At 43.1% G+C, this 14228-nt stretch overlaps 1 protein-coding gene across 2 annotated transcripts in view; it reads right to left on the bottom strand.

The window, feature by feature from the left end:
• DOK7 (docking protein 7) overlaps nucleotides 1–14228 on the bottom strand; it is a 216017-nt gene that overhangs the window by 32075 nt on the left and 169714 nt on the right. For both annotated transcript variants that reach the window (XM_075346842.1, XM_075346843.1), the window contains exons 8-9: nucleotides 13744–13792; nucleotides 9642–9713 (exon numbers count right to left, since the gene is read on the bottom strand). In XM_075346842.1, coding sequence (XP_075202957.1) covers nucleotides 9642–9713; nucleotides 13744–13792 — 121 coding nt within the window. The remainder of the gene's footprint in view (nucleotides 1–9641; nucleotides 9714–13743; nucleotides 13793–14228) is intronic.

The following is a 14228-nucleotide window of genomic DNA, read 5'->3' as shown; positions in this document are numbered from 1 at the left end:
TAAAAACTGGGATTACCTGTTTTTTTTGTGGTACGGGCACTGGGGTTCTGGGTCCCTAAGGGGGTATGTCTTGCATCCTTGTGGGGATGCAGAACCTTGTAGCACCCTGATGGTTTCAGGGGTGCTACACATATGCATCTTGAATTGCATATGGGTTCGGGCCAGCCGATAACAGCAGCCACATGTGGCCTGTAGGTTCACATAGCCCACACTACCAAAGTTCCCATACCTAGGCATGACATTGTCTTCTTTGTAGAGTGTCTGGGTGTCCAGAGTAAATCCCACACCCGCGACTACTGCCCCATGCTTTCATACAATGGCAACCCATTGGTAATCTGTGATCACTTCACGGGTGCTTAAAAAGGCGCCCCCCTATGCTGGCGCATGTTAAAACTCTCTATCAGATTTTGACAGCAGAATCTAACAAGTTAACAATTGCGGGCTCTGCTCTTCTGCACCCACGATTGTTAGTGGCAGGTCCAGGCTGTACCGCACAGCTATTACCTATCAGGTATGAGGCGAACTCACCCCGTGAGCCTGCTCCATACACCCGCTTCCTACATGCGTCACATATGGATGATGTAAAGGGGTTAAGATGGAAGACCACTCAGGTAGCAAGGGAAATTAAGTCACCTAGAGAAGGCGGCAAATCTTTTCCAACAAGTTCATCTTTGATCCAACTGGATAAGCCGACTTAGAAAACAGCCAAGAGAGCATCCTTGTTTAAGGTCAATTCAGTGGACAGAATACGGACACTTGATGGCATCATGTCCCACAGAGCTCATCTCTTGTCTGAGCCGCAGTATGGAATCAACGGTGGAGTGGACACAATTCAGGTCGTCAAACACTTTCCGGAAGGTAGATGGGAAAGATGGTAGGGAATGCATCATAAGGTATCCCTTTCCACCAATGAGGCATCCCATGGCAAAGTGTCTCCAGACAGCAAAGAAAAAAATGTAGGTCACTTTAGACCAGTCAGTAAAAAATAACCGCTGGGGACATAACATAAGTGACCAATCACTGAAATCAGGGTCTTTGTACCAACATCATGCTGCTCTTGAATTAAATAGCCAAAACTTGTGTTATCTGCCTTTGTACACGAGAGGAAGAGGTGAGCTGTGAAATCAGCTTTTGTGAATGGTAGATACTGTTTTATCTACTGTAGAGCTGTTATCAGTAATTGTACAGGTGGAAGAGGTAAGCTGTGACATCACCCATTGTGAATGATCTGGTGACAGGTCCTCTGATCATTATATAGCTCAAGTCTTCACGGATGCAGTAATACCAAGGATATTTGCTTTATTTCAGTCATTCATGAGTAGTTGAGCATGTGTGACGCCCTGGCCTATCAGGTCATCACAGGGTATTGTGCAATTTGCCCTTCTGCATGATATCCATCTCCTCCTTGGTTACGGGTCCCTGACCTTTGGTGTTGCTAAGAACAAGCTAATCAAAATCCTAGGAACACTCTGCACCATACCCACCAGACACACCAGTGGACAGCCTGAAGGGAATAGGGCTGGCTACTTGGGGGGTTGGTTAAGGGAAGGTCAGGAGTGTTAGGAGAAAGTCAGTGGTTGAGTGGTGACTCTCAAGTGGAGAGGTCAGTAGCTGGGCTTCTCGTTTTACTAGGTGGCAGACGTTGGTCTGGGCCTGGTAGGAGCTGGACCCCGGTTGCAGGGGATCGTGACAAGGGGCACGTACTGTCGAGGAGGACAGCCGGCGTCCTTGTACCATCACCGGGCAGGGGCCAGGGCACGACGGGGTACGTGGACCCCAGGCCAGGAAGTAGCTTCAGGCGTCCTGGTAATTCACCTGACGAGGACGGAGCCTTCAAGATCCGTTCTCCACCTGCTCCAAAATCGGGGTACTAGCGCAACCAGGGGGATAGGACTTTCCCACTGCATAGTCCAGAAAATCCCAAGCGTGAACCCTGGGAGCAAGCCCACTCCGTTAGCCATATGAGTGAGGGGGACCCGTTTAGTTTCAAGCTGAAAGGGACCAAATACAGAAAGAGGTGCCAATGTTAAGGTCACAAGCTAACAAGCAACATCAACGGGCACGGGATCCAGGCGTGCTCCCTCCCTGCTGCAGTGGCATCAAGAACTTTGGTTTACCACGGTTGTCAGCGTTATTGGACTGCGTGAGTATGCAATTAACCCTTATCGGCCCGACGGTACCTCCCCGACAGCATCACCGAGTCCTGGGGCATCCCCCCTACCCATGGAGGGGCTAAACACCTGGCTGCCCACACCATCGCCACTGGGTACTCCCAGCCACAGCGATGGTACTTTACCCTTACCACACACCACGGGTGGCGTCACGAACTTTCCACACCGTCCCCTGTACATATTCCCCCCTTTATTCTGAGTGGCCACACAACCCCCAGGTCCGGATGCCCCTCGAGCCACCGCGGATCCGGATCCGAGCAGTCTGGCTGCTGACGCGGGGGCGGCACACATGTACGAGTCTAATTTCTCATATAATAAAACTGCAATATATCAGTATTGCAGTTTGCTATGCCTGAGGCTGGGGTCACATAGATTCTCCCAACCGAATTAGGTGGATTATGCTCTGATCAGAGTGTCGGCATAGTGTGTTCCGATTCTCTCAGATGAGGGAATCAGAGCACACTATGAGGAGAAGATAAGAACGAAATTTCTCCATCTTCTCCATGGTGTGAGTCTGTGGAAATTGGACTGCATCCAACTGTAGCCTGATGATTTCCACACACCCATAGACTTGAATTGGTTGAGTCTCATCTGGGATTTTTTTCATTGACTGGTGGAAAAAAACGGGCATCACACTACACCATTGAAGAACATTGGTTTGTATTCTATCCTATAAAAAATTGAATAACACTGGGCCGATATATACGGAGGTATGACTAAGCCCTGACAGTGTTAAACTGATATGCATCCTTCTGTCAGGGCCTAAGAGGTATACTAAATTGACAGCCTTATGACAGGTCATTGTTAGGCCCCCAGCTAAAACAGCAAGGCATTTCACCACTTAGATGCCACAGTCACTATTGTTTGTAGCATCCAATGTGCTCAGATCTGAACTAAAAAGGTAAATCTGTGAAGTTCTTAAAAATTTTGCCCTTTGTGTGTGTCATGCTATAGTTTTGACCTTATGCCCCATTGATTTCTATAAGAGATGCCTCAAACCTACAAAATAATATATTTACCCACATCATTCCGTTCCAAAAATAATACTGTGGTGGTGGAATATGGTGGGTTATGTATCATTTTGTGTAGGTTCATATTTTAGGAGCCTTACTCCATTCATTCTGTGTATTTATCTTGTCTGCAAGTTAATTAACTTAGCTCAGTTACCATTTACTTTCTTTTTGTTAAACCCCCATTTCTTGACTGTCCATTGTTTACTCGCCTACTCCCCAGCTCTCCAAATACTGGGACTCATCCCCTACAGTGTTTCTGTCCCTAGGTCTGGGGGAGGGGGGCCTGGGATCCACCCAAACTCTCTGTTTACCTGGGAGATTATTCAGTCTGGCTGAGAAACTTTAAGAGACAAGGAGGAAGATTGATCATCTGGGGAGAGAAGCTGCGGCAGCACCCCAGAGAGCCGCTGAGAAACCCCGATTTCCCTGGAAAAGGACTGCTGGAGGATTGTCAGTCATCCCCGGGACATTTATGCCATTACTGGACTATTTTACCCTCTGTGTGGTGGATTATTTTATTAACCTTCTGGATTGCATGGAATAAATATTCTTTGGATTGTTCAATCATCTCTTGCCCTGTTGATATCCAAGAAAGATCCTGTGACAAATACAATACACCTAGAACCAACAAACTATTAATGACCTCAGTCGAAGCCTCTAAACAAATACAGAACCTAGACAAGGCAACCTACATAAATGCAAACTCGGATTCTCTGAAAGAAGATACAATCCAGACCAAACCTACAAAATAAATACAGACCTAAGACTAGACAACCTTAACAAACATAGAGCATCTCAGACCCAATGGATACAGACCATCCCCCCACCCCCCAACAAAACCAGACTCCTCCAGACCCAGAAATAAATAGCTCCTAAACTAATAACTAGACAAAATAAATACAGATCCTAGGCTCCCTAAAGACCTACATACCCCAGACCATACCTCTTAAATAGATGCAAACTCCTGACACCATTTAAGGCAGACCCAAAGCCAGATCCCTTTTAAATGCCCTGGTCTATGTATATCTGGGTAGCTGCACCCATGACTGTTTTCACCGGTTTTGGATTATTTGGATTGATCAACGATAATTTCTTTCCATACACATGTACCCTCAGCTGATCATGCATGTCTTCCAAATAGGCTGGCGGCTTTTCTCACTGGAGACAGCAGCTTAGCTCCTGAGAGAACAAAGAATTGGGCATTTGCTATTGGTAAAGAGTGAGGAGGACACCTTCATACACAAAGATGGTTGGCCAATTCCACCAAAATCGGCAAGTTCAGCAGATGTTCATGTAATGAAGCTTTAGATACAAAACTACTGTCCATGATATAATTTCGGAATTCTGTGGTAAGTGAAAGTAAAAAAAAAAAATTGGCAAAAAGATTTTGTAGCTACAAAAGTTGAATAAAATTCTCTTACACATGATCTTATACTCAACAGAACTTTGGGAGTAATTAGCTATACTCCTCTACTTTTAGTTCCACATACTGTATATTGTCACTAGATCAGTGTAAGGAGAAGAATACACAATAGGTAACATTTAGTATATTTGGGTCATTGAAAAGCATTCTGTGTCACAAAATATACAGTATGGCTCAAGCTGTTTCTTTTTTGAAATTTTTTGAACTGTTGATCTGGGGAACTAATCTTATTGCCGTATGTTGAGTTGGGTAAGAATTTTTTCCCTAACATGGAGCTTAGTGCCTGCCAAATTGAGTTTTTGTCTTCCTCTGGATCAACATGTTATGCAATAGATATAACTTGATGGACTTAAGTGTAGCACCAGAGACCCTGCACCGTTTGCCCTCCTCCCTGCAGGGTCGGTGACTTACCGGCACAGCCGTCCCACGTCATGCTGCCTGGCTTCCCTGCAATCCTACACATGGGTCTACTCTGCTTCCCTCTCCTGGAGCCTGTGCATGTGCACTGCTGCCCATCTTTTAAAGGGTCAGAGAACCATTTCCTGGAAGTGCCTATCAGCCTATCTCTGAAAGGCACTGGGTACTTAAAGTACTCTCCCAGTAGGGGAGGTGCCTGAGCTATGTTGTTAGTTAGCTAGAGTCCCGTCCTCTAGCTTGCTAGTTGTCAGGTCCCTTTGTCCACTGTCCATTCCCAAGCCAGTGTATATTCCTGTACCCCTGCCCTGCTGGTACCCTGATGCCTGTCCGTCTTGGCCGTGCTATCAGCCTTAGCCATCCCGATGGTTCCTGTCTATACTAGTGACTGTGGCTGTCTATCCTGGCCGTGCTATCTGCCTCAACCGTCCCAGTGGTTCCTGTCTATACTAGTGAAAGTACCTCTCCATTCTGGCCATTCTATCAGCCTCAGCGATCCTGGATGTTCCTGACTATACTAGTGACTGTGTCTGTCCGTCATAGCCATGCTACCTGCCTCAGCCATTCCGGTAGTTCCTGTCTATACTAATTAAAGTATCAGTCCATCCTGGCCGTGCTACCTGCCTCAGCCGTCTTGGTGGTCTATACTAGTGACTGTGCCTGTCCATCCTGGCTGTGCTACCTTCCTCAGGTAGTCCCTGTCTACAATAGAGACTCTGCCTGTCTGTACCTGTTAGAATACCGTAGCAATCCATTAGGCACTACACATGATTACAATTTAGAAGAACCACGGAAAAAACAACCAAGTAGAAACCGTGGAAGGAGCTGCAAACCACAGGCAATAATCAAAAACAGGAGAACAAAAAGTGGCTGATATGCAAAAAATTACAGGTATTTATTAAATAGTAATCAATTCATTACAAATATATCGTGGAGAAGATGAAAAAGACATGAAAAAACACTGGCACAATGAATGGTAACACAGTTAATGCAGAAAGCTGCACAAAAGGTTAGAATGGTACAATGCAATGCAGTAACAATGTAAGTACATGATCAATCATAAAAACATACCCAGTGCAGCCAGATCAACAAATAGTAAAGTGCCAATAGTGCAGAGGTCTGGATACCCCCCTAGGAAGGGTAACGCGCGTTTCGCGTGAAGAGAGTAACACGCTTCATCAGACCGTGATATCCCTCACGGTCTGATGAAGCGTGTTACTCTCTTCACGCGAAACGCGCGTTACCCTTCCTAGGGGGGTATCCAGACCTCTGCACTATTGGCACTTTACTATTTGTTGATCTGGCTGCACTGGGTATGTTTTTATGATTGATCATGTACTTACATTGTTACTGCATTGCATTGTACCATTCTAACCTTTTGTGCAGCTTTCTGCATTAACTGTGTTACCATTCATTGTGCCAGTGTTTTTTCATGTCTTTTTCATCTTCTCCACGATATATTTGTAATGAATTGATTACTATTTAATAAATACCTGTAATTTTTTGCATATCAGCCACTTTTTGTTCTCCTGTTTTTGATTGTTGACTGTCTGTACCTGTGTACATCCTTGCCCCGGGGGTCAGCTTTTACAGTCCCAGTCACTGGGAGTGGCACCTTGTGTCTGCTTCATGGAGAGCAATTAGTCAAGACCCTCACACTAAATGGTAAGCCTCCCTGTGGTCCAGTGGGTCCACTTCAGCTCGCAAGCATTATAGTAAGTCTTCTTTCAAAATTTGGGAGTAATTAGTTACACTCCCCAATTTTTACTTCTACATACTGTATATGGTCACTAGATCAGGGTAAAGAGTAGAATACAACATACAGTATGTGCCATTTTAGGCACATGAAAAATATTAGATTTTACAAACAAATATTTTCTTGGATTGTGATTATGGATGAACCAATATATTTGTAGGATTCTGGTCCAACGGCCACAGCAGTATTACTTGGCCGCTGAACGGAAATGGCCTCCTACTTGCCAGTTCCTTTGTGATTAGCCGACCTGGTTCAACATCTTGTGTGCATCAAGCTGCAAATGTGACACCACGCCAGGTTTGCTAATCAAGAGCGGGGAACGCTGGCAAGTAGAAGGTGATTTGCATGGCTCCTGTCCGGCAATGAAGGAAGACTGGTTTAAAAAAAGTAATGAAATACCTTCAAAGATCCTCCTTAACTCCTATTCCAATGGTTACTCAATCCTCAGGTTTCTGCTTTCTGGTATCATCTTGATAAACCAAATATGGCCTCATCCAGCCACTGGCTATGGTGGTTTACCGCTATGGACAGTGATCGACTGAAAGGACATTTCCGGTCATTTTATCTTTGATGTGTTGAGACAGTCAACCACAGGGTAAGCATCGGAACGGGCGTTAAGGAGAATCTGTGTCGGCATCAGCTGTAATTTTTTTTTAACCCAGCCTGAGCCCTTTGAAAAATATATTTTTTCCTCTAGCCAACCCCTAGAATGTCATTATATGGCAATTATAATCACTTTCTGAAACATATTTATGAGATGAAATCCAATTTTCTGCCACAAAATACCATTTACATAATTAGCTTTTGGGGTAATAATCACTCCTCAACATTAAAATTTCAACACCAAGAAGGAAAAGTCATGAGGTTATAGAAATCCCGGGATGGACATGTTAATAATCTGTAAATTATGAAAAAGTGGAAACAAGATTTTCAAAACCTCTCGATTTATTCAGTATTGAGTGAGCGACACATGGAGAAATATATGCACTTACAGCCATGTCATGATATCAAATTTGATTATGGTTGTCTGAGGAATGTTCTGCTGCGCTGAATAAAGTTTCTCAAATCATCAAGATTCCCTGTTGGCAGCAACCTTTGTAATTGCTGACCAATGATGTCCCAAATATGCTTGATGGGAGACAAGACTGGGGATGCTGCAGGCCATGTGTCACGAGGTGACTGTTAGGATAGTGGGGACAGGGCTTTTATACTGTACCTCCCACTACTAGACCCTAGGCTATCCCTAACCGCAGGGTTACTTCTGATAAACTATAGCTGACAAAGGTGGAAGGATCTATAGGAGGGGGAGCATAAATGATTAGCCTACACACCACATGTGATCAAAGGAGACTAACAAGCAGACTAGCAGAGATTAACTCTTGCTAGCCTGCCTATGATTTACCAGTTTGCAGGTCGATGCCAAAGTCTGCCTTCATTGATCACAAATATCAGATAAGTTATCGGGCGGAGTGTCAGGATCTGTAGTCTGAACAAAATCTGATGCTGCCATGACAGCCAGCAAAGTTTGTAAAAATCTTCGTGTGACACCATGGCTTCAGGTTTAGGTGATACAGGCTGCTCACAGTAGCAGATATGTTAGATACTTGAACAAAATGCACATCTCCATCTTTATACACCAATCACACAGGATTGCCACTCCATAATAGCATCAAGAAACCAAAAAAGAACCGGAGCTTTTTAGAAGCAAATTACTAAAGTTTATTTAAATTAATTACATAGTTCTATTAGAACATGAAACAGACAGTTTAAAATTTGTGCTGAAAGGGGAAAAGAACACCCATGAAAAGTGGGACTAAGGGGCGTGCTCATAAGTCTATCATAGACGTAGGGTTTTTCCTGGCCAATTACGCTCAAAAGTGAGCTATAAGTAAGAGGATAATATCCAAAGTCTTAAGCCATGCACTTACCCATTTTAATCAAGCCTCACACCTGCGTCCCACGATTCAGACAGACCCAACCGACGCACGTTTCGCATTGCACATCACAGCTTCCTCAGGGCGGGTTAAAAAACACGCCCCTTAGTCCCACTTTTCATGGGTGTTCTTTCCCCCTTTCAGCACAAATTTTAAACTGTCTGTTTCATGTTCTAATAGAACTATGTAATTAATTTAAATAAACTTTTGTAATTTGCTTCTAAAAAGCTCCGGTTCTTTTTTGGTTTCTTGATGCTCACAGTAGCAACAGCAACATCCAGCCTGGTGTTATCTTGCTGAAAAACAGCTCTAGGGACTCTCTCTTTTGGAGAAATGGCTGTACCACTAGTTCCAAATTGATGTAACAGCGAGCTATTAGTGTACGTGAAATGAAACCTAGATTGGTCTGGCTACTGTACATTATGAAACCCCTCAACATTATCTCAGGAGCGGGAAAGATGTGATGTTCCCTCATGAACCTCTTTTTCAACATGACCGAGCCGGACCGCATGTTTCTACTGCAATGGTGAGCATCCTGCTTGGCCTAAACATGATCTCATGGCCTGCAGCATCTCCAGACTTGTCTCCCATGAAGAACATCTATGTCTAATTAGTTGGCAATTGCAAAAGAAGCTGCCAGCAGCAGATTTTGATGATTTGCCCAAGAGCATTCAGCGTGGCAGAACATTCCTTAGACAACCAAATTTTATATCAAGCCAAGGCGTGTAAATGCAGGGATTTTTACAAATGGCTAAAATGAATAAATTGAGTTATGAAAATGTTGATTCCATTTGTTCATATTTAAATTTCAATATTGATGCATGTATATCATCTGTATGTGGAAGAGTAGTAATATTTGTGACTTTACTTTTAGTTTTCTTAAATGTCAACACATATTATTTAAGTATACTTTATACAGTATATACTTACCAGTGACAAGTACAATGGGTGGGACTTTGTGGGGTTTATGGGCTCCTGTTGATGCCAGTGCAGAGGTGGCACCTATAAAACCATTACATAGAACACAGATTGTTATGAATAACAATTCTATATATTCTATTGTTCTACATATTATACTTATTCTAAACTTCCATCTCAAAGTGCTTAAAGTAATACTAAACTAGAAATATATATAGAATTAAAAATCACCCTCAATCTGCTTCATTTTTGGCAGAGGAATGAACAGGAGAATTAAGTTTGGACAAAAAGTGGGGCTCAGTAGATTAGTGTGGGAGTGGGGGGAGCGCAAAGGTGGTTGCCATAAGTTTTTATATTCTAAGGCCCCTTTCATATTGCGTTCTGACCCGCATTCATTGGTCCCGTAGGGGCTTCCGTCTGAATCCCCCTGCAAAATGGGTTTTGGACGCATGCGGCGACGGGGCCACTGCCTATAATGGCACAGACGGAGTCACCATGTGCTTGTAGCACCCCTGAAGCCATCGGGGAGCTACAGGGTACTGCATCCCCACCAGGATGCAGGGCCTACCCCCAAGGATCCAGAAGACCAGTACCGGTAACAACTAGACATTCCAGTTAATCCCTGTTTTTCCTGAAACTCCCCAAAAGACTGGTGACAAACTAGGGTTTGACCCAGTGGATGGCCACCCAGGGGGTGGAGCCGATCCAGTCCACTAGGCAACAACCAGGTGGGAGGGGACAAAAGGAGTCAGTCAGTGACAGCAAGAGGAGTTGGTCAGTGGCCGTGAGAGGAAGCACTGAGAAGAGCGTGACAGTGACCTGAGGGCCCAGGCGTTTGGTTGCCGGTGAAGTACTCCCGGAAACAGAGCACCAACAGGGTACAGAATCCTAGGTCAGGCAAACGCTCCAGGCAGACCTGATAAACTCTGCACAGTGAGTGGACCATCAAGGACCTCACTGACATTGAAGTTCGGGCCACAGTAGCAATGGGAGAAGCGGCATGACTAAAACTCAATTCTTTGATTATGTGAGAATGATTGCAGCCAGTAATCTAAGTGATACATCGTTGGATTCAGATTCAGGAACTATTTGCCTAAATTATGTTGCTGTCAAATGTGGTAGCAAAAACCTGCTGACAGATTCCTTTTAAATGCACTAAAAGACTACAATCAATCAAGAATAAATAGGAAATTTTTTTACATTTTTTTCAGAAATGTATTAGTGTTCTTTTACAACAGTTGTCCAGGATTAAAATAAGGGTGTGTATTTTTAGTAAGAAAACAAAAAAATACCAAGTCTATCTATGAGTTTCATCTAGTTTTGCAGTTTACTTCTTTAAGTTACTACCTTAAATTGAATGCATTACCAGGTACAACCCATAGACAATAGCAGCGAGATTTCTAGGGGGAAAAGTGGTTCTTAATTTCTTACAATTTAATTTTAGTTTTAAAAAGGGGTATCTGTTTTGTAAAATCATCATGTTCTATGGCAGCTAGATTTGATAATTATTCAGTTCCCAGAATAACTAACAAGGAGTTGCTAACAATTTTTTTCTATATTGAAATATTTGTAAAATGTCTAATAAAGAATATGGCGTATAGAAACAGGGGAGTATCAAATAACACACGGCCAGAAAGCAAGAGGTCATCAGTGGCCCAAACCTTGTAGTGATTTGTGAAAGTGCTCAAAGAATGGAAATATGACTGCTCCTCCTCCTCCTTCATCCTCTCCAGCCCCTCATATCTGAAGCATCTCTAATATTATAAATTAGCCCCTGCTACAGAAGGAAGACAGGATAACCGGTCATGTGACTATATCAATATTTGATACACGGTGGCATACCGCCAATGGCAGCAGACAATATGGCCACTATGGGGCCAGTGAGTAGGGGGGAGGGTGCCAGCGTCTACACTCGGTCCCCCCACCTGGCTTCACACTTTCAGCTGTATTGGCATAGTGGATGCCGATACAGTTTAAATCAATTATGAAAGAGGGATTGCTCCACTGTGCCAAGATGTGCAGAGGTGCAGAACAAATGCCACTGCAGAGACCTATGACTACAGGGGTGTATTATATTATATAGAAGACTATGGGGTGCTTTATACTATATGGAGGACTATGGGGTGCATTATACTATATGGAGGACTATGGGCTGCATTATACTATATAGAGAACTATGGGCTGCATTATACTATATAGAGGACTATGGGGTGCATTATACTATATGGAGGACTAGGGGGTGCTTTATACTATATGGAGGACTATGGGGTGCATTATACTATATGGAGGACTATGGGGTGCATTATACTATATGGAGGACTATGGGCTGCATTATACTATATAGAGGACTATGGGGTGCATCATACTATACGGAGGACTAGGGGGTGCTTTATACTATATGGAGGACTATGGGATGCATTATACTATATGGAGGACTATGGGCTGCATTATACTATATAGAGGACTATGGGGTGCATTATACTATATGGAGGACTAGGGGGTGCGTTATACTATATGGAGGACTATGGGGTGCATTATACTATATGGAGGACTATGGGCTGCATTATACTATATAGAGGACTATGGGGTGCATTATACTATATGGAGGACTATGGGGTGCATTATACTATATGGAGGACTAGGGGGTGCATTATACTATATGGAGGACTATGGGCTGCATTATACTATATAGAGGACTATGGGGTGCATTATACTATATGGAGGACTATGGGGTGCATTATACTATATAGAGGACTATGGGGTGCATTATACTATATGGAGGACTATGGGGTGCATTATACTATATAGAGGACTATGGGGTGCATTATACTATATGGAGGACTATGGGCTGCATTATACTATATAGAGGACTATGGGGTGCATTATACTATATAGAGGACTATGGGGTGCATTATACTATATGGAGGACTATGGGGAGTGCATCATAATATATGGAAGATTATGGTGTTGCGTTATAATATATGGAGGATTATAGAGGTGGCATTATACTACATGGAGAACTATGGGGAGTGCATTATTATATGTGGAGAACTATGGGGTGTATTGTAATATATGGAGGACTGTAGGGTGCATTATAATATATAAAGGACTATGGAGCTGCATTATAATAAATGGAAGATTATGGGGGTGCATTATCATATATAGAGGACTATGGGGGGTGCATACAATATGGAGGACTATGTGGAGCCCATTATAATATAGAGAAGACAATGGGGGTTGTATTATACTTTATAAAAAGCAATGTGGGGCCTATTATACTATATGGAGGACTAGGGCATGCAGCATAATACTATATGGATGACTATGTGGGGCCCATTATACTGTATGGATGAGTATGGGGGGTGCATTATACTATATGGCGGAATATGGGGTGTGTAATATAATATATGGAGGATTATTGAGGGTGCATTATAATATATGGCATATTATGAGGCATATATTATATATGGAGGTCTATTGGGGTGCATTATACTATATGAAGGACTACGTTGGGCACATTTAACTATATAGAAGTCTATGGGAGGTCTATTATACTATATAGAAGGCAATGCGGGGCCCATTATACTATATGGAGGACTAGGACGTACATTATAATACCATATGAATGACTATATGGGGCCCATTATTCTGTATGGAGGGCTATGTGGGGCCCATTATTCTGTATGGAGGATTATGTGGGGCCCATTGTACTGCACGGAGGGCTGTGTGGGGATCACAGTTGGGGATCTTACTATATTGGGGTCACTATACTTTGGCGGGGTAGTTGAGAGGGGGGAGATACAGTAGGGTCCTCAAACTGTAGACGAGGAGGAATGCACTGTGGAGGACCATACAGTGTTTGTGGGGTACTTTTCCTATCATCATACTTTATGGCTGCAATGAAAGGGGAATTTAGGGGCTTCAATAGGAGGAAAATTACTTTGTAAGGGCTGCAAAGTTGTGAGATAGACAAATATTTTATTTTTTTTGGGGGGGGGGGGAGGGGGTGAGCCAGTTTGAACTTCTGCTATGTGGTCCCATGATTTCTATGTACGCCCCTGTTGATACATATAAGGATAATGGTATTTTTTAATGGCAAAAAAAATCTCCTTACCTTGCAGGGGTGTTGTGGATACAACTCCTGGGTGAAGGGCTGTAGCTCCCTGAAGGAAAAACATAGAGATTAGATGGAGGAGACCTAAACTTTAATTTACGAGGTAGCAATCAAAAAAGGACATGGTATATATCAATATTGTAGGGTGAAAAGTTGAGTAGTAGGGTGAAATACTTCCAGTAATCAATGGAAATTATGCAGAAGACAAATGGAGTAACAGGAGATCATCCATCAAATCATAAAAAAAAATATATAATATTTTGATACATAAATAAAATAAATATTTTACATTTTAAAAAGAGGTCGGCAATTTCCCATAGGAATGAATAGCAGCAAATGAGTACGAGAGATAAAATGTATAAAGCAGGTGTTTACCAAGAACTGTCGGAATTGACGGAGGTTCTATATAACCCCGCCCACATCACTGATAGGCAGATGTCTGTGTACACTGTTCATAGGCAGAAAGCGGCCAATCAGTGAAAATT

This window comes from Anomaloglossus baeobatrachus, chromosome 1, assembly GCF_048569485.1.
Source record: "Anomaloglossus baeobatrachus isolate aAnoBae1 chromosome 1, aAnoBae1.hap1, whole genome shotgun sequence".
Taxonomy (NCBI): Eukaryota; Metazoa; Chordata; class Amphibia; order Anura; family Aromobatidae; genus Anomaloglossus; species Anomaloglossus baeobatrachus.
The sequence above is the reverse complement of the archived record's forward strand: the minus strand, read 5'-3'. Positions and strand labels throughout refer to the sequence as shown.